Genomic DNA, 20,835 nt, shown 5'->3' with positions numbered 1-20,835 from the left:
AATATTAAGTTTGAATATTTTTGATATTTCTTCCTCATTGTTACAGATATAAAGACCGATATAATCATAATTACACGGATAGATATCAACAGAATAACCAACAAATTTATACAAACGATAAGTATGTAAATACGGACGGAAGGTTCAATGGCGATAGGTATATTCCACCAAATGCCCATATGCCAGTTGAAAGGTATGTTCCTCAACCACAAGAACCGTATTTCTCATCTTACCAACCTTACGGATACAAACAATTCAATTCCAGTGATCCATATATGCGTAGAGATCTTGCTTTCCATTACCGCTTACCAATAACTTATAGTAATAATTACCAGAGAATCAGATTCGCTGGAACTCCCAGCAGGTTCAAATGTTGTCAGTATCAAGAAGGATATCAAATATGTAAGTCGAGTCCAGAATCTAGTTCCAGCAGTTCTGTAACCAGTCAAGGGAACCAAAAAGAAGTACCATGTGTCAATACCAGTCTTCAGGAAATTCAGTGCCAAAACTTTCACGGAAAGGAATATTTTCAACAGGAGAAGAGTATACAGTGCGGAAATGCGCAGTGCGAGAGTCGTGTTAAAAACACGAAAGGACAATGTCGACATAGTATATGTGTTAGTCCTTCGGTTGAATATGTTGGAGCTTCCGGGGGAAGGCACGTTTGTGCTACGCCACCTCCTAGAAGTGGTGTTACTCCAGAGACTGTTGTGTGCAATGAAGCTTGTTTTCCCAGGAGATCGCAAAGTACATTTACTGTTACTGTTTGGTAAGTAATAGTTTATATAATATTCGCTCCATCTTTTTATGTGAAAAAATAGATATTGATTTTGGAAAAATTCTAAACAAATTTCAAGTGTAGTATTAGTATTAAAATAAATATAAAGAAAGGCATTGACGAAATAACGATTTCTATAAATTAAAAGAAACGATGATTTGTACATTTTAGTAATATTTAAAACATTTTTGAAGAAAAATTCTTCTTTGAAATGAATTTTCAAGCTCATCAAAACGTCGGATTAAACTAAAATTTGGCACACTTGTTAAGGACTAGCAATATACTAATTTCATAAATTCGTACAATCACCTACACCTACGCATCATTCTAAACTTGTAACTAGTCTCTAATTCTATACAGAGTACAATTACTTTACTTTCGTTTGATCATTCCCTCTTTATTTGTTGACGACGCAAAATATAATTTTCGGTAATCAAAAATTATTTTTAAAAATTTATTTAATACAAAAATTACAATTAATATTGTATTATTGAATGGTTACAATTAATCTCAAGCGAATTAACTATAAACATTACTAAGGTGTTTATATTCTTTGGTTTATATAATAAAATTATTGCTGACAATGTGTTTACAATATTTGATACAATTGCGTTTTATTAAAATGAAGAAGAATGAAAAATTATGGAGGTATTTTTCATATCTTGTTGTCTTCTTTCTTCTAATTCGATGTTTTCTTTCTTCTTTTCTTCAAATTTCTGTTTTCTTACAAATTTACTTTTATATTTACGAATTAACCATAATATTATTAAAATTATACAAACGATTATAATTATTGTAAATAGTCCCATTGATACATGGCTTTGTGAATTATAAATTTCATGAATTGGCTTTATATTTCTAGCAATTTTATTTATTTCATATAATTTTCCAAAGTTTATGTTGGTTAAATTCGGAGATTTATAAATTTGATTATTTAAAAATTTGAAGTTCAATATCGGTAATATTATTGATTTTACTTTTTTGATTTGTATGTTAGTTGAGAAGATTTCATTTTCTATTTAAATGCTACAGTTCTTTGGAATTTTTATAATCGATGGATAACTTATTTTCAAATAACGGTCCGAAACACATTTGGAAATCACTTCAGTTTCTGAATTTGTAATTACTAAAAGTTCGTTATTTGTCACTTGTTCTAATATAGTTTCTTGGAGATTTATTTCACTAACAACACAATTTTCAGCAGAGCGTCCGTTTAACAATTCAATAGTACAATTGTCTTTTTTTAACTTAATTGTTTCTTTGCAGTAATATTTTTCTTCTAGCACTGGACATTCTTCTTTGATAAAAATATCTTGATTTCTGGCCAAGTAAGGTTGAGGAGGGATAAATATCGTATGGTTTTGGATTATAAGGTATAAATGGAAAAATTCATAGGTTTTAGGTTTTAGGATTGGAACATGGGTAGCAAAACTTATTTTGGATTTGGAAAAGGTTACTTGTGAGCCAAGAAAGAGATAATACGTTAAAATATTATTAAACTTTGGGATTTGTTCTTCTTCATAAATAGTACTTAAATATTTAATCATTTCTAAAATTTCTTGACTCGATATAACAGAGCTATGAATTGTATTTAATTTGGAAAACGTTATCGCGTTTTCAATATTATCAATCAATGTAAATAAACTCTGACAGTCCAGATTAATCTGTGAAATTGTACTGTGAAATGTTATAAAATTATTCAAAGTTATTATTTCATTTTCTATCGAAAAGTGAAATTTTTCTAAATTAACAGAATGTTTCTGTTGATTGTTCCATATAGTCGTAATCGATTTATTATAATGATCAATTAATTTTTTGTGTAACGATATTTGCAAATTTACTTCATGAATTATTTGTTTTTGATTTTGTTGTAAAACATTTATAGCATTATCATATCTTTCTTCGTCTTCTGAATCTAGAGTTCCAAAAAGCCATTTATCTATTTTGCCTACTGCATTTATTAATCCTCTTTTTAATCTTAAATGTGGATAAATGTTTTCTGATTTTTTTTCTAAAGTATTAATTAAAATTTCTGTTCTACTTAGCTAAATTATGATATGAAATAGGATTTGTAACGTTCGCTTGAGATACACTATATTTTAAACTATAATAATATTGTTTTAAATTATTAATTTGTTTATGAATAAATTCTAAATCTACATAATATAAAAAAAGTGTGTTTAGTATATATAAGATTACTGGTTCCTAAATTAATGGGTAATAGTAAGTTATTCACTTTTGTTATTGTTATGTCTTCTGTCTTAGTTGTCTTGTAAAGTAGTAGTAATATTATTACTGTCGTCAGCTTCATTATTCTGTAACAATTTTTCTGTTTTAGTTTTTGGTTTTCTAATTATGTTTTCGTGATAGGTTCCTCTATCAGTTTCTAACAATATACCAGAGTCTTTTATGATTTCTGCCTTTTTAAATGTAGGTAATTTTTTATCTCGAAATTTTGTCTTTATATAAGCTGTATCTTGATTTGCATAAGAAGGGGGATCATTTCTATTCTCATTTCTCTTATTAATTATTTTTTCTTTAATATCAGCATTTGTATCTTTAATTTCTTCATATAATAATTTTGATGTTTCTTTGTGATTTTGTATATAATTGGATATTATTAGATGATCGTCTAAATCAAACGGATCGGAGTTATTTATATGACCTTTAATAATTTCAAATGGTGTAAATTGTGTTACAGAGTGAATCGAATTATTATATGCCAATATTGAATGTTTTATTGATTTATTGGGTGTTATATCTTTGTTATTTTCTTTTATACATTTGAAATGTTCAATTAGACTAGAATGAAAACGTTCTACAGGTGAATTGGAGTTACTATTTTTTGATGTTATATAATGTAATTCAATTCTGTGCAATTTGCAAAAATCTTGCAGGTCGTTATTCTTGAACACTGAACCACAATCAGCTGAAATTTTGTAAGGTAAAACGTGATGAGTAACATAATTTAATATATTATCAACAACTGAGGTTCCATTCACATTTGACATTGAATATGATTGACCGTAACGAGAGAATGCATCTGATATAGTTAAATATGACTGATTTGCTATTTCAAAGGTGTCTATATGTATGTGTTCGAATGGTTTGCTAGCTGTTGGGGTTAAATTGAATTTAATTACTCGGGGATTTCTATCATATTTATTCACATATTTGACATATTTCACAATTATTAACAAAGTTTTCTATATCTTGTCAATGTAACATTTTAGGCCAATAATATTTTTCAGTTAATGATTTCTTTGATTCGTTAATTCCTCTGTGTCCTTTTTTGTATATGTGATAGTATTCTAGTTTTTCTATTTGTTCTTCTTCGGTTAAAATATCTTTGACGACATTTATACAATGAATAAATTTAAATGCTGCATTTTTACAATATTTTTGTACATTAGCTATAAATCGTTCTGGTTTTAAGGGTTCTCTAAAGTATAATGCTTAAAGTTGTTTAGGATCAATATATTCTTTAACAAACTGAATTATGTCATTTTCTCAATCTCTCTTAGATAAAATTACATATATACGCGTATCATCAAAATATTTTTCTCTCTCTGTTCTTATATTATTTACTTGGCCACTTGTTATTAAAATTTGATGTTTGTAAGTCTTTAATGATCTATTTAAAATTGGTATTTCTAATATTGGGTTTTCTTAGGAGGAATGTATTGTTTCTAAGTCGGAATCTCTGTTTAATGATGGTCGTATTTGAATGTCTGATATAATATTTATTTTATCATTTGTTGCATTCGTTATATTTTCATTCTGTATGGTTTCTTCGACATCATCTAAATATGATAAATCAGGTGATAGGTCATCATTTATTGGTTCAAAATCATTTGGTAAATTATCAATTTCTCTTTGAATTATTGAATCTAGATCATCAATGTTAACATTTAATGATTCTGTTTCAAAGGCATTTATATCGCAATCTGGTTTTATTCTTGATAATGGATCTGCTACTAAATTAGATTTTCCTCTTAAGTATTTCATTTCATAATCATATTCTTCCAATTTTAATCTCCATCTAACCAATCTTGAATTTGGTTCTTTGAGTGATATTAACCATTGTAAAGGTTTATGATCTGTATATATAGTAAATTTTCTTCCAAATAGATAAGGTCGATAATATTTACATGCCCATACAATTGCTAATAATTCTTTTTCTATCGTCGAATAATTTGTTTCTGTATCATTTAATGTTCTTGAGGCGAAAGAGATTGGGTGTCCCTCTTGAGACAATACCGCTCCTATTGCAACTTTGATGCATCAGTTCTCAAGTCAAATTGTTTATTAAAGTCTGGATAAGCTGGATAAGCTGATTTAATTTGTTTTTGCGTGTAAGGTATAGGAAAATTTTTTATAGCTTTAATTTTTTTGGGTTGGGTTTAATGCCTTCTGGTGTAACGATATGTCCGAGAAATTCTACTTCCTTACATAAAACTTCGCATTTATCTAATTGAATTTTTAGACGGGCTTCTCTTAATTTGTAAAATACTGCTTGTAATTTTTGTATGTGTTCTTGTAGGCTCGTACTAAATATTATAATATCGTCCATGAATACTAAACAAATTTTGTTTTGTAATTCTTCTAAAATTTCATCCATGATTTTTTGAAATGTTGCAGGTTGAGTTCTTTAATCCGAATGGCGAAATTTATAGTGTCCATTGTCTACGCTTAAAGCTGTCTTCTCTATTGAGTCTTCTGACATTTGAATTTGGTGGAAGCCACTCGCTAAATCTAAAGTCGTAAAATATTGGGCTTTTCCTAATTTATCTAATATGTCGGTAATGTTCGGTATTGGATATCTATCAGAAATAGTTTTTTCATTTAACTTTCTGTAATCAATTACTAGTCTCCATTTTTGTTTTCCAGACGCATCTAATTTTTTACTTACAATACATATGGGTGAACTCCAATGGGAATATGAGGCTCTTATTATACTTTTTTCTAACATTTCATTAATTTGTTTTTGTACTTCTTCTTTATGTATGTACGGGTATCAATAAGATTTCACATGGAATTTCGTCAGTTGTTTTTATTGAGTGTTTTATTTTAGATGTAAAAGTTTATGGATCTCCTGGTTTCAAAAAGATATCAGAAAATTTTTTACATAATTTAATTATATTATTTTTCTCTTCATCGTTCATATGGTTGGTTCGAATTAATTTACTTATATCTATTTTATATTGATTATATTTTTGTTGATTGCTAATTTTTTTTTCATCTTCTTTCTAATAGTTAAAAGTATGAATTTCATATTGGTTTGTTTCAAATGGATGGACTTTAAGAGGTTCGTTTAAAGTTATAGTTATATATTGACTGGTAATGAGAATTTTATATCAGTTGGTTTCCTAAATTTTATTGGAATTGAAACTTTTTTTATTATTTAATTGTTTATTAGTGAAATCAATATTTAACTGCATTTTGATCATATCTTCTATGCCTAGTGTTCCGTCAAAAAAGTCATGAAAGTCATATAAAATAAAATCTATTTTGCCATTATAGTAAAATTCTTTAAACGCGGGGATTTCTGCTTGATGTCTAATTATTTTACTGGTAAGCAATGTCCGAATCTCTACCTTTGAACGATATATACATTGAGGATAATATTTTTCAACAATTGAACCTTCAATATTGATTTGTTACTTCCTGTATCTATTAATAATTTTAATTTTGGATTTTTGATTTCAATATATGGTAACGATTTATTTGCTGCAATGTTTGTTTCAATTATTTTTTATTTTTCTTCCGAGGCTCTTTTCGAAAATTTACGGTTGAATCATTATTTTCGTTTGGCTCAAATAAATTCTGGAAATCAATTATTTCTTCTTCTTCTTCTTCGTTATCGTTATTGTTACAATTATTATTATATAACTCTTCTGATGTAAAATTTGGTCGTTCATTTCTTGATTGGAAATATCTATTATTACTCGTATAATGATTATTTATGATTAATTTTTACATGTCTACTGGGTCTATCAGTAAAATTTCTCGATGTCGTAGATATCGGTTCTGGTCTTGGTAAACGGTTTACAGGTATTTGGTTTGTCCGGAAAACGTTTTTCCTGGTACCAAACACTTGCGCGTTTGTTGGATAATTTTGTCTCTTTTGTGGTTTACATTTATCGGTTTGTCTAGGAAAATTAGTATAATTATTGTTGTTATTATATGTTTGATTGTTTTCATAGTTATTTCTGTTATAATTATTATCATAATATTGTCGGTAAAAGAATTGTAATTACTATATTGGTTATTTCTATTATTTCTTATTTGATTCTTCTGAACATTGTTATTATTATTGTTATTGTTATATTTAGCTCTGGGCTCGTAAAATTGGCCATAGAGTTTTTCAAAATTTTCGAACTCGTCAACATAAGCTATAGCATCCTCTAGCGATACAGGCTTTTTTAAATACATGTTATTGCCTATAGTGCCTGCTATAAAGGTGTTTAAAGCTGTTTTTTCGCAATGGTTTATTTGACATTTTTTGTCAATTTCCCCTAATTTTAATTTATTACTGATTCTTTGGATTATTTGACTTTTCAGCAATTGAAGTCTATTTCCAAAGGCTATCAGGCTCTCATTTTTAAATGGTCGTGTTCTTGTTAGTTTTTGTAATATACAGTCTAAGTCGCGTCTGTCTGCGACTTATATTAAAGCTTCTTTTAGTTTGAACCAGGTATTTAGTTCAATCCTATTTCCTACCATCATTTCTGCTTTATCAATTAATTTTTCTTGGATACATTCCAAGACATGATTATTGATATCTTGATCATTATAGACCTCTATTAAATTTTCACATCTGTTTATGAATTTATTTGAAGTATTTATATTTCCGTCGTACGGTTTGATATTTTCTAGTTTTAATTTAAACAATTCCCAATTTAGGGTTTTTGGACTTAAAGTTGCCATTTTTTCAGAATCTGAATTATCTTTTAAGTTTAATTTACAAAATGTATTTAATAAGTTATCTAAATCGTTCATAAAAATTATATGTTCAAAATGATTAGATTATCTCTTCCTTACTCAGAGTTTGATAAGGATAGATAGAAAAAGGAATAAAAATAAGGAAACTTGGCACTTACAGCTATCTGAAGTCTTGAAGTTCCTCGTTGCATACGTAGATCTAGTGCTGCTGAACTGAAGTACTTAGTCGGAATTTTTTATTGCACTTTGCGTGAAAAATCGCGACCGCACTAATCCTACTGACTGCGCCAATTATAATTTTCGGTTTTCGAAAATTATTTTTAAAAATTTATTTTACAATAATTGCATAAATATAATTAATCTCTCAAGCGAACTAACTAATATTCATTGAATGAACTATATACTCAAGAACGATACATATATTCATTACCAAGTTGTTTACAAATATTTGTATTTATAATAAAATAATTGCTGATGTAGTGTTTATGATATTTAATACAATTGCGTTTTATATAAATGTCCTTCTAGAATTTTCTCCATGTAACTCGCAGTACGTTTTTATAATATATACTATAGTGCGATAAATATGAAATTCGTTTATTGTTAAGACATGATTGAAATCAGAAGCTCAAAGTAGGCGCGGCAGCAAGGGAATTATGTCTTATTGAGGGAGGAGTAGTGGGGATTTGGCGCATGCATGGAATAAATATTAAGATTACAAGGAAAACAGTCGAAAACCAATCTAGTATCAAAACTCGTCGATTATCGACTTTCCTTAAACCCTCCAAAGATACTATACATCGCAATTTAAAATCATTAGAAAAAAAAGATCTATAAAAGTTGTTGAATAGTGCCACATGATTTAAACAAAGCGAAACCTCGAATAGAGTTCCTTGCCCTGCCGAAAGATGATCGTTATATTTTAGACACATTATTAGTTGCAACCCTAACATCGAAAATCGGTGTTTGGACGAAGGAAAATTACCGGAACCCGTAAAGAGAGGTATATTCGATCGGAAAGTTTTGATGTGTGTCTGGTAGAATTATGAAAGTTTAGTGTACTTCGAGATGATTCCAAATGATCGAACTATCAACACCGAGATATATAGTAGGAGGCTGAGGTGAATGTATGAAGAAGATTGTCTTATAGCAAAACAATGTTGAATCATGGTATAGAACTTCTGCTATATCCAGCATTTAGTTCGGTCCTTCTACTGTCAGCTTAATATTTATTCAGATCCATGGCGAAAGCCTTGCGTGGGATAAAAGGAGATGTTGAAAATACAGTGCGGCAACGTTTTTCTTTTTCATGCCTTTTGGTACCACAATATGAAGCAAGTGCTGATCCAGTGCAAAGAATTATTGAGATTATATGAGAATAGGTGTATTGAAAATTGTTGAGTATCCAGGACCGAAAAAAAAACAAATCAATCAATTATTTAGAACATTTTAGAACAGAAAAATAAGACGGAGAAAACACGAGATTCTTGGTCATGTAGATAGGAAAAACGGTCTTGAAATATTTATTATGTAAGAAACCGCCCCGAAAAAAGAGGCAAAGAGGGAAAGATCATCACTCTGGCTTCATTTCACATCCGACCAGTACTAACAGCAAATATTTTCGTACAAAGTTTGTAATTACATATAAAAATTATTAGTCTGGTTCGTTATAGACGTCTTCCGTAGCATTTATGCAGAGTATCTCGAACGGATCAGTCCCTTGAATATTGGTTTTACAAATCCTTCGCGCTTATACATTCAATATAAAAAAAGTTTTTATAGTTTTCTAAATATGAATTGTGACTTTTTTAATCAAAATAGAATATTAAAAAGTCTTTTGTGTTTAAAAAGAATTTCAGGTGTTTAACCGCCACGTCGAATTTGGTAAATCCGAATGATATCACTTACGTAGCTAGAATTATGATGTTACCAAACAGCATACTAAAAGTGATTTGATAGAAGCATCGCAGGCTCCAAACACTAGCCATTCACTTTTTTTTCTCAATGCACAATCATGCAGGTATCAATGGTTTTATATCTGTTCAACCACAGTATTCTTTCAGGGGAAACTTATAATAGGATCAAGTTTACTCATGATTTGGAAAGGATTTCAATTAAGAGCACATGAGAAATCACAAAGAAAACTCACGGATTTCAAGGGATTCTCACAAGCACACACATAGTTTATTTAAGAAACAGAATCGTCAGAGAACTATAACTAGATATTGATGGAATTTGCTTATATTTTTTTGAGAGATTGTAATGATTTGAACTTAAGAAGACTAGTTATGTTCAGTCATTTTTATTATATTTTTGTCATTAGATTTTTTTCTTGGGCTAAGCCAAATGGAATAGACTCTCTTTAATTAAACTATTTTTGTTCCAATCTCTAAAAGCATTAGAATTGTTATGTAATATTTAGGAAATTATTTTTGTTTTGATTCTGTGATAGTCCAGAGACAATAATAAATTAAGAAAATATAAATCAACTACCTATAAAAATAGAATGAAGATGCGTTCAGGAAACCCCACTTATTGCAAAACGAAACTTCTATTCATGCAGTTCATTTTGAGTAAATGTTTGAGAAATATTTGAGACATTAAAGTGCCTACCTCAAAATTCACATAAAAACTGTGTATGTATACATTTTTATGTAATGGTTTAGTGACTTGCTTAGCATTATAATTGGAATTTTATACTAAAATCTTTTACTAGATCAAAAGATATTTATTTATTTATACAAAATTGAATTCGTTTCTTATCTTATCTTTGATATTCTACGCCTATGTACATAATAATTTCAGATGTTCAATTTGTAGCCAAGCCTATTTCTTTCTTTATCTTTTAAACAGATTCACTGCACCTGTCTCAAGTCACACTTTTATGTACATTGTTGTGTCATCAATTAGTAGTGTCAGTGTCCGCAGAAAGTGAGAAAACCTTGTGAATGGACTCCGGCGTAATTGTGAATTATTTTTAAATCCGTACTTATTGTTGAATGTTGAAAGTGAATTAAACCATATGGATACGGACGATGGAAACTTTTCAATGGAACCTCTGTGAGTAATTATATATCTTATTGTTAACCGAATCGAAACGGTTTTAGGTTATGTTATTCACAAAACAAAAACAAATACATTTTTGTATATTACAGTAATTATAATTTAAATTCTTTTATTAATGGCTTATCTGAAGATATTTAGGGTAAATAAATCAAAAATTCTCTCATTCTCAATTCTCAATTCTCTAGTCTATAACTATAATGTTCACATGATTTTCATTAGTTGTTTAATGGCTACATTCTCAAGTGTGCTTGATTTGGTTGCTAGGTAACAAAATCCTGAAAAACACGGGCGTACCTCATTTTATATTACAGGATAGATACTTGAATTATTTTTGAGTATATAAAGTAGTATGTTATCAGAAGAGAAATTTTTAGAAATTTATTGTGGCTCCCTCGTGAAAAAACACAAAACTAATATAATCGTGTTTTTAAAAAAGTAATCATATTCAAAGCAATACAAAATCGATAGTTAATCAACCATTTTAATATCTAACCGAAGTAGGTCGAACATGTTTGTAAAATTTTCATTAGTTGCCGAATTATTTTCACATATTTGAAATAGCCCCAGGTATCAATGAATAAACGTTACCTATAAATTTCCAATTAATATTCATTTTGCTTATAGGTCTTCATATGAGGAATGCTTTTATGGGGGATAGGATATCGAAATTTGGAATTGCATTTTTTGCATCTGTTAATTTGGAAATTCATTATAATCCATTAAAATAATCTATTTGAATTGTGATGTCACTTTTTAATCCATTCAGTATAGTTGTATAGTGTTTGATAGGTTTAACCTGCCGACCTTGACAAATTCTCCGAGGTGATAACCAACACTTCTACAATAAATTAGTAGTTTGCGGTGTATGAAAAATCAGAGAGTTGAAAATTTAAATAAATACATGATAAGGAAATCATGTATATAAATACATTTACAGGATGTTCCGGGAGGGAGTAGATGACGTGAAAATAATGCAGTGACATGAAAAATTCTTGTACGACCACTTATTTCTGAGTTGTTGGTTTTTAAAGTTACAAAATCAGAACTTATATTTAAGTATATTTTCTTAATTATACATTAGAACATTATGAATTTTTAATGGTTGATTACGTGTGTCAATGCAGTATCTTTGACGGAATAAATGATTCTACACTACTATCTGAATGCCAAGTTCGGCTCATGCCCACTGGTTAACAAACCGTAATTTTACTGGTACAACCCGGTAATTATTGCAAAAATCAATTTTTTAACAAAAAAACTCTTTAACACGATAAAATTTATCGTTTAGGTGATATGTATGTTTTTAGTACATGCTAAGGAAACCGTTCGGCATAAAGAGACATTCTGAAGAAAATCATAATATATCATAATCATAATAAAAATCATATCATAACTTGTAATTATTTATCGAAAATGCCTACAGGAGGTATTAAAACACAAACATTTCTAATTGAACTGCAGTCTGGCGAATATCGTGTTAATACATAAAGAAAAAATTGAAATGTTTAACAACATAGTTGGTTACCCTACAACTTAAAAAATAACATGATAATACATTTGCTGGAAAAGTACTGTTCACTGATGAAGATGACAGTTTTATTAATTCCCATAATTTACATTTATGGGCAGATGAAAATTTTCTCGGTACAATTCAAACAAAGAATCAACATCGATTTTGTGTTAATGTGAGGGCAGTAATAGTGGGTAATAATATAGTAGGTCCATATTTTTTGATAATCATGCGAATGGTTAGCGATACTTGAAATTTTTCCAAAATGATTTCTCACTCATCTTATGTGATATTCCTCTAAACATTCGCAGAGACATGTGGTTCATGCACGATAGAGGCCCTCCCCACTTTCTAAATGACGTAAAAAATCTTCTTAATAACAACTTTTCTGATAGTTGGATTCGTCGAGGAGAACCATTAGTATAGCCACTACGTTTCCCTGAATTAAATACAATAGAATCATTTTTTGACTTGGCATATGCAACACCTGTAAACATGGTAAACACAAGGAACGAAATATAAACTTCCATTGTGATGCTATAAGGCAGAATCTTGGAATGTACTTCCAAGTTCAAAGAAACATCCTATCTAGCGAGTCACGCTAACCAAGTAAATTTTCCTACATTTCAATTTTTTTCTAATGTAAGTAAGGAACACGATGTTCGACAGTATGCATTTCAATTAGAAATGTTTGATTGTGTTGTAATACCTCATATGAGTATTTTCAATAAATAATTACAATTTGTGATTATTTTCTTCAGAATGTCTCTTTATGGTGAACGGTTTCTTTGGCAGTTACAACGATCTAAAAATCTACATATCTCCTAAACCATAGATATTATCGAGTTGAATAAAGAGTATATTTTTGTTAAGAAATCGGTTGAAAAATACATTTTTTCTATCTTTAGATTACACCTGTAAAAGTTATGAATTGTTAACCAGTGTGCATGAACCGCTCCTGGCCTTCAGATAGTAGTGTAGAATTATTTATTCTTTCAAATACAATACATGGACATATTACTTGGACATATGTAATCATCCATTAAAAATTCATTAAGTTACGATAGTTTAGAAAATATATCTGATATCGTAACCTTAAATGCCTATAACTTAGATATGAGGAGTCGTAAAATTTGAGTAAAATAATTTTTTTTTTCATGTCACAACATTATTTTTACGTCATCTAATCACTCCCGGAACACCTCGAAACAAGTGAACGTAAAAATTTATCTATATGGAATCTTAGACAAATTAATGTAATTTAAATATAGGTCTAATGTAAAATTTATTACATTTACTTAAAACGATCAACAATCAATACATAACAAACTCGTCGAGATCAACCAATATGAACTTTCGTGAATTTTAGCTGTCAATCACCAAAATGTTAGAATGTCCATTTTCTCACTGAAAAAGTTCTCTTTCTTCTAAATGCGGCAGCTTCTTTATAATTGCTCCGTTCACCTTATCAAGCAATAAACACTTTGTCGGCCGTGAAACTGTCGTAACTTTTTTCAGGTTTTCCCTTTTCAATCCATTGTATTGACTGTTTTATGCGTCAGTGTAGGCATGTGAGTGCATGCATCTTTAGATTGAGGCTGGTAACTTTTTAGAAAACCGTTTTATGTTACTATTTACTTTTACCCACCTATTTATGACGGCTAATAAATATTATGGATTTTACTTGCTAATTAAGGGTACCCTTAACTGCCTCAAAAGCAGGCATGTAACTAGAATTAGTACACAAATGGAGCACACTAGCTACATTTTGGAGGGAAAGGGGCCGTTACATTGTATTTACAATGCGCTCTAAATGTATGGAATAAATTCAATTTTAGTGTTATTATGTACTCCAGCACCCCCTCTGAATTATAAGCACCCCCTCAATAATTTTAAATAAGAAAGGGCGTCGTGTGGCACCTTGTTTGATGATTTTAGTTCTCTGTTCAGCAATATAATGTTTTTCTAAATTTGATGCAATCATAACTGAGAAAATTAATTTATAAGATGTAAAATGTTGAAAATTTATATCAAAAAACTTCACGTAGAATGAAGATAATAATATCGCATAATATTTAGAATGTATTTTACAATGTACTTTATAGTTAAATTGAAAGTTCAAAATTACCACCATTTACTTCTTAAGAATTAACGAGGCGATATTGGAATTCTTGTACAACATTTTGTAGGACCTCAGGTGTAATTTCTTCCGTTATCCTAACTTTTGAATCAGCAACATTGTCTGGTCTATTAGAGTATACTTTAGATTTTAAATAACCCCATACCAAACCTCGTTGAAATAATTTCTAATTGTACCTGCCAAATACGGTAGAGCTCGGTCTTGTTGGTAGTAAATAGAGCGATCTATCTCATTTGGATGATTAACATCAGGAATAGTCTTTGTAATGTAGACACTAAGATAATCTTGATAAACCTCACCATTAACTGTGGTCTCAAAAGAAGAGGACCAATATTATTATTGTTAATGATACCAGCCCAAACGTTCACTTATGATATTGAGTGTGTGTCTCACACATCCAGAGAGGATTTCCTATGCTCCAGCTCCGTTTGTTTCCCGTTCCGTTTAAATGAAACGTCGCGTCTTTCCTCAAAAAAAATTATTTTTATGAAAATCTGCATTCATTCTGTCAATCATCAATTCATAGAATTCTTTTCTTCTATCAATATCATCACATTTCCTGAACCAACTGAACTTTGTAAGGGTGGAATTTTTTTATGCAAAACTCTCAAAATAGATGATTTACTTACATCATTGTCGGCGGCAGGTTCTCGAGTTACCTAGAAGTACATAACTTTTTTTCAACAGTAAATTGAATATTTCTAGGTCTTTTTTAATATTTTTTACATTGTCCAATTTATTTCAATTTGCTAACTGTAGACTGCGAAACGTGTTTACCAGAATAGTTATTATTAAAAATCTCACTAACCTCCTTTTGAGTTTTTGTTTTAGTACCACAATCAATCATAATCAAAATGTCTAGTCCAATCATGTCATAGAAATAGCTGAAATATCCTATTATTTTTTTCGAGAATTATAGAATCTTCCACGCGCTTCGAGTATAGACTAGAACCTTCATTAACTATATAAAACGAGTGCGTCGGGGCGACGTAAGTCAGTTGAGTCGAGTAATCGAAGCGATACGGTTGTAGAAGGAATTTAATTGTACTGCAAAGTAGTGATTGTAAAAGTATTGTGCATTTGTTTGTGTCGTGTGTGTGCGATCTCCATAATTGTTACGATTACGATTACAGACCCATGATATTAATCATAAGTCAGAATTTGATTGTTACACTGAAAAAATAAGAATCGACATATTGTCATCTTTAAAATCTAAACTTCAAGGTCAACAATCGATGGTTATTAAAGCCAATACAGACAGCGAAGATGCCCTGAAATCATGTTTTATTATTGCATTAGTAATCGCGAAAAGATCAAAACCTTTCACTGATGGTAATTTACGAGGCATATTTTTTAAGTAAGTACCGTTTTGGAATTAAAAAAAGAAGTGCACAGATATCGCAATAATTTTATTTTTACATGAAAGCCTGAACCTTAATCTACTTTTCTACATAATTTCCGTGAATATGGAGGTACCAGTTTTTGAATACTTTCCTCATAAAATTCTGCCGCTGTTAACCACTGTATCACAACTGTTTTGACTTCGTTATCGTCTTGAAGACGCTGACCGCCCAGGTGTTTCTTCAAGAGCAGGAACAAATGGTAGTTGCTACGCGCCAGATCAGGGCTGTATGGAGGATGATCTAGAGTTTCTCATTGAAAAGATTTGATGAGATCTTTGATCCGATTAGCCACATGTGGACGGACATTGTCATGCAGCAAAACGATACCCTGCACTCACCCATTTCCTTGCCATTCCATCACTCAGAAAGTTTTGTCTGTAAAATTCACAGATCTCACGATGAATATCGATCGGTTTTACGCCTTTAGCACTAAGAAATCGTATAACAGCCCGTACTTCACAATCGGGGGGACCTCACGATTGTCGGAGGCATCTTAAAGACTCAGTAAACAACGTACACAATGAAGAATCAGACTGTAATGGCGTCAGTGCGTAGACAAGAGATGTAGGTAACCAACGCGCATGTACGGAACGCCGACCTTGGGGTTACGGCGGCGGAATCGCAAAACGGTACTTATTTAAAAATATGCCTTATATTAAAGATTGTATGTTGAAAGTTGCCGATGTTTCATTTCCATCTCAAAAGTCAATAATTCCAAATATTTCGCTCTCAAGAAACACTGTGGCTTCAAGAATAAATTATTTATCTCAAAATTTGGTTCTTCAACTGTAGGAGAAAATTAGGGAATTTACAAACTTTTCACTGATTGTTGGCGAGAGCGTTGATACTGTTAATACAGATCAACTTGCTGTTTTTATACGAGGCATTAACAGTAACTTTGAAATAACTGAAGAACTATTAAAGTGCGCTGCATTTACATTTGATAGCAGAATATGAACTCGACTGGAATATACTTAGCAGCACAAGTACGGATGGCACTCCTGCCATGGCTGGCAAATATTCGGGCGTTGTAACTAAATTAAAACAGAAAACATCAGGGAATTTTGTGGGATTTCACTGTATAATTCATCAGGAATCATTGGCATCCAAACATTTAAAAATGGACCATATCATGCAACCTATAATTAAAATTGTAAATTTTATAAGTAACAGAGGACTAAATCACCGACAGTTCAGGAATTTTCAACATTCCATTCAATTTTGCTTCACAGGCTTCAGTAGGTCATTTGCAAATGGAGTTGATGCAAAATACTTCGGACAGTATTTTAAAAGAAAAATTTAATGATACTCACGCTCTTACATTTTATACACAATATTTCATAACGTGGCACGTGCACTACATTTGAAAACTTCATATTGCTGAACAGAGGACTAAAACTCAGAGGGGCTCCTAGAGGGGTATAATATTTCCATACTGTAAATTGTCAATTTAAGAATAAAAGTCGACCTGTTTCAGGTTTTTTCACACATTACATAATAACGCTCAAATTGAATTTATTCGATACATTACATATTGTATATCAGTTTATGCCACCACTTTTTATTATGTAAACGACAAAATGGAAGAAAATTGTTAGGCGTAATCAGATTTAATACTAAGTAGGTATATACTTTTGTTGTAATTTGTAATTTTTTAACCATTTTTAAGTATTGAGAGTATTATTTTGAACATTATAATTTATAAACAAAACAAGAATCTCCTTAACAACTGTTAAGAATCATATGATTATAACGTTTATTCAATTAAGTACAATAGAAAACACGGATAACAAAATCATTGCAGTCGTCCAGATTTAATTTCGTTAAATTCATTTATTTATTCATCAAAATCTTAGGCCGCGTCTGGAATTTGGGGCAAACATCCATTGCAACCTTTCGAACCAATATTTCTTGAAATTTATCTTATCTTCATTGTTTGGATAAGCTGTTCACTTCAATTGAATGATTGCCGATTCTGATTTGCCGAAATATATATATATATATATATATATATATATATATATATATATATATATATATATATATATATACTATACCCTTCCACCCAAAACATAATAGAAGGTAACAAAAAGTTTGAGATAGAAGAACGAGTCAGGATATATATAAAAAAAGTTGAGCTACTGAATGTATATAATAAAGAAAAAATGTCCCGGTAAATGGGTGAGTAGGGACAAGTTGATTAAGTTTAGTACAACAGATTGTTCCCTTGGTATAAATGATATTTCGAGACCTCAACGCCACAACCATTAATTTTATAGCAACATAACAAATGACATTAGTCGAATGTTTCCTCAAGATTTTCTCAGTTGTTTCGCGACACGACAGTATTAGAATGGAACGAGAAAAGCTTAAGACTGATAAAGTGGAAATCTCGTCATTACCAGTTGCTCAACCGAAAATATCAAATTATTTATTTCTGAGACATGGAAAGTTCAAATTCTGATAGCTAGATATACAGTTAGCCAAGCCATGGTATTGAACTACGTATTAGTTACGTTTCCATTATTCAAAAAGCTTAAATAAATATTGAACTGATTGCAGAACAAAAATATCTTATCCATAAAGGTTTGAAGGAAGGTGAAGACACCATTAATAACATTTAATTAATATTTAGAAAAACTGATAAATTTGTCCCACTTCTAGACCTCTTCATTGTTGTGGAATATATGTTCTTTCAAGCCTCTTTTCATGAAATAAAGTGACTCGGGCCAAGGCAAGCCAAAAATTGTTGAAGAGGAATGGCTGTATGTGTTATGGTGAAAAAACCAGCTCCCTTTTTGTAACAAATATTCTTTTTGACAAATACTATTGCGCAAATTGTTTTCAACATTAAAACAGTTTTAGCAACAGAATAGAAAATACATCTTCATAGTACACATTATTCACTCGAACTTGGCATCATAAAAACAAAGTAAAATCAAAGACCAACAACAGAAAATCACTGCAGGAGATCAGTGCCAGATGCCAGGTTTATCAGACAGTGCTAAACTAGTAAAGTCCCTATATAGGATAGTCTGGACCCGAGCTATAATGCCAATGTGTAAGACGGAGAACTCTATGTCTTTTCCTATTCTCTCGTTTAAGAAATAAATAGTGACCGCGATTGCGCTCGTCACTCCTGTCATGTGATCTTGTGAATATAAACAAAACACAGTCCTGACTTTTATTTGACTTATGCGTTATTGTAATTCCATTATTTATGTCTATTAATGTTATTTCCTTCATAAAACTTCTATAATTTGAATATATGTGCCAACATATATATATATATATATATATATATATATATATATATATATATATATATATATATATATATATCATTAAATTTTGAAACAATTCTGTTGGCTGTAATTCTAGCAATTGCAGGTCTTTTAAAATATGTCCCATCGCCGTAACCTAACATCATAAGAATTTTTATTCTTTCTCTTTCAGTAGGAGTCGCTAATTGTGATACTGATATTAATAAATAGCTGTTTTATTAAAATACTGGAGAAAATGTATGAAAACGGTTGTTCTTACTTGGTAATTCAAGTTTTATTTCTTTTAATGACGTAGTTTTATTATTTTTCTCAGTTTTTACTTATATGATTTTTAAAAATGAACATTTTATGAATTCAGTACATCATTTTGCCATAATTGCTGCTTAATATTATCAGTTTACTGGAATGAATAATTCATAAAAGGTGCAGAACGTTTTTATTTTGATATTTTTAAATATTTAAATCTACAATACCTCCCTTTCAGTATTTCATTGATATAATATAGAGAGGATATGGGGATGCTCCTGCACGGCAAGGTCAATGATCCATCTAAGTCAAAAGTCAATGACCAGTCAAAGTCAAGGTGAAATGCAAAGACAGTCAATGACCAGTAAAGGTAAAAGGTCAACGACCAGTCAAGGTAAAAGGTAAACGACCCGCCAATGTCAAAAGTCAATGACCTTGCAAGTTTAATGACCTGCCAAGGTTAAAAGTCTATGACTTAACAAGTTTATTGAGGTCAGAGGTCAATGATCTCTCAAGGCTAATGACCCGCCCATCTTATGATCGATCATGGTCAAGGTGAAAGATCAATTATTATCTTCGTAAGTCCAGCCATTTTCCGATTCGGTAATAACTCAAATTAATTATTGAATTATCTGTTACTGATCACAGTGACTCTGATTTACGCAGGCAACATGTAAATGTATGTTTTTCCAGTAAATCGAGGTGGTGTACAAAGTACAGAGTATTATGCTAACCATAATTTTCCAGAATATACCGAATCAGAATATAGACCTAATGTTTTACTAAGTGTATAGGATTGTTATTATTAATGACTATACTCAACGTATATTAAGTTGCGTCAGCTTTTTTAGGGAGAAGCGCCAGGACTGGTACCATCATTTTTTACTATTTAATTGTTAATTTATTTCCCAAAAAGCGATTTTATTGCTCAAGCGGTTCACGAGGAACGCGAATCTCCCCTACCTTAATATTAAGCTACGGTAAACGCTATCTCGGCGACGAAAATAGTTAAGGACGCGCGCTCTTCGGGATAATTTATTGCTAATCAAATGCTGAAAGATGGCATGGATCCCGAACCCCGAAAACTACCCCCAAGCGCCGAATTAGCTCACCTCCTAGCGTTTTTAAGCTACTGTAGCCCGGAAACGCTAACTCGGCGAAAAAATAGTTACGGTCGCGCGCTCATCGGGGTAATAATTTTTAAGACTACGTTGTAGGTCAGAAAATTGCCTTTTTGTGTCAATAAAGCACTGACATTACATTAGTCAACAACAGAATATCGACAACTTTATTTTACTTCATTCCATCGTTTAGCTTACATAATCAATCTTGGTACTACTTTATGGGAGTCGTTACAATATTTTGTCTTCTGGTTTTTATCATTATCATCGGCTGCCATCCAATATCCATTTTCGTTTGGAGTAACTAATGTAATGTCAAGGTGTTTCATCCTCATCATGATC

General features: G+C 30.8%; 1 protein-coding gene across 4 annotated transcripts in view; it reads left to right on the top strand.

Annotated features, from left to right (window-relative positions):
• Positions 1-20,835, top strand: part of LOC130900633 (inactive rhomboid protein 1) — a 302,734-nt gene that overhangs the window by 105,505 nt on the left and 176,394 nt on the right. For all 4 annotated transcript variants that reach the window (XM_057811369.1, XM_057811371.1, XM_057811370.1 and 1 more), the window contains one exon: positions 47-769. In XM_057811369.1, coding sequence (XP_057667352.1) covers positions 47-769 — 723 coding nt within the window. The remainder of the gene's footprint in view (positions 1-46; positions 770-20,835) is intronic.

The sequence above is a fragment of the Diorhabda carinulata genome, chromosome X (genome assembly GCF_026250575.1).
Source record: "Diorhabda carinulata isolate Delta chromosome X, icDioCari1.1, whole genome shotgun sequence".
NCBI classification, from domain to species: domain Eukaryota; kingdom Metazoa; phylum Arthropoda; class Insecta; order Coleoptera; family Chrysomelidae; genus Diorhabda; species Diorhabda carinulata.
The sequence above is the reverse complement of the archived record's forward strand: the minus strand, read 5'-3'. Positions and strand labels throughout refer to the sequence as shown.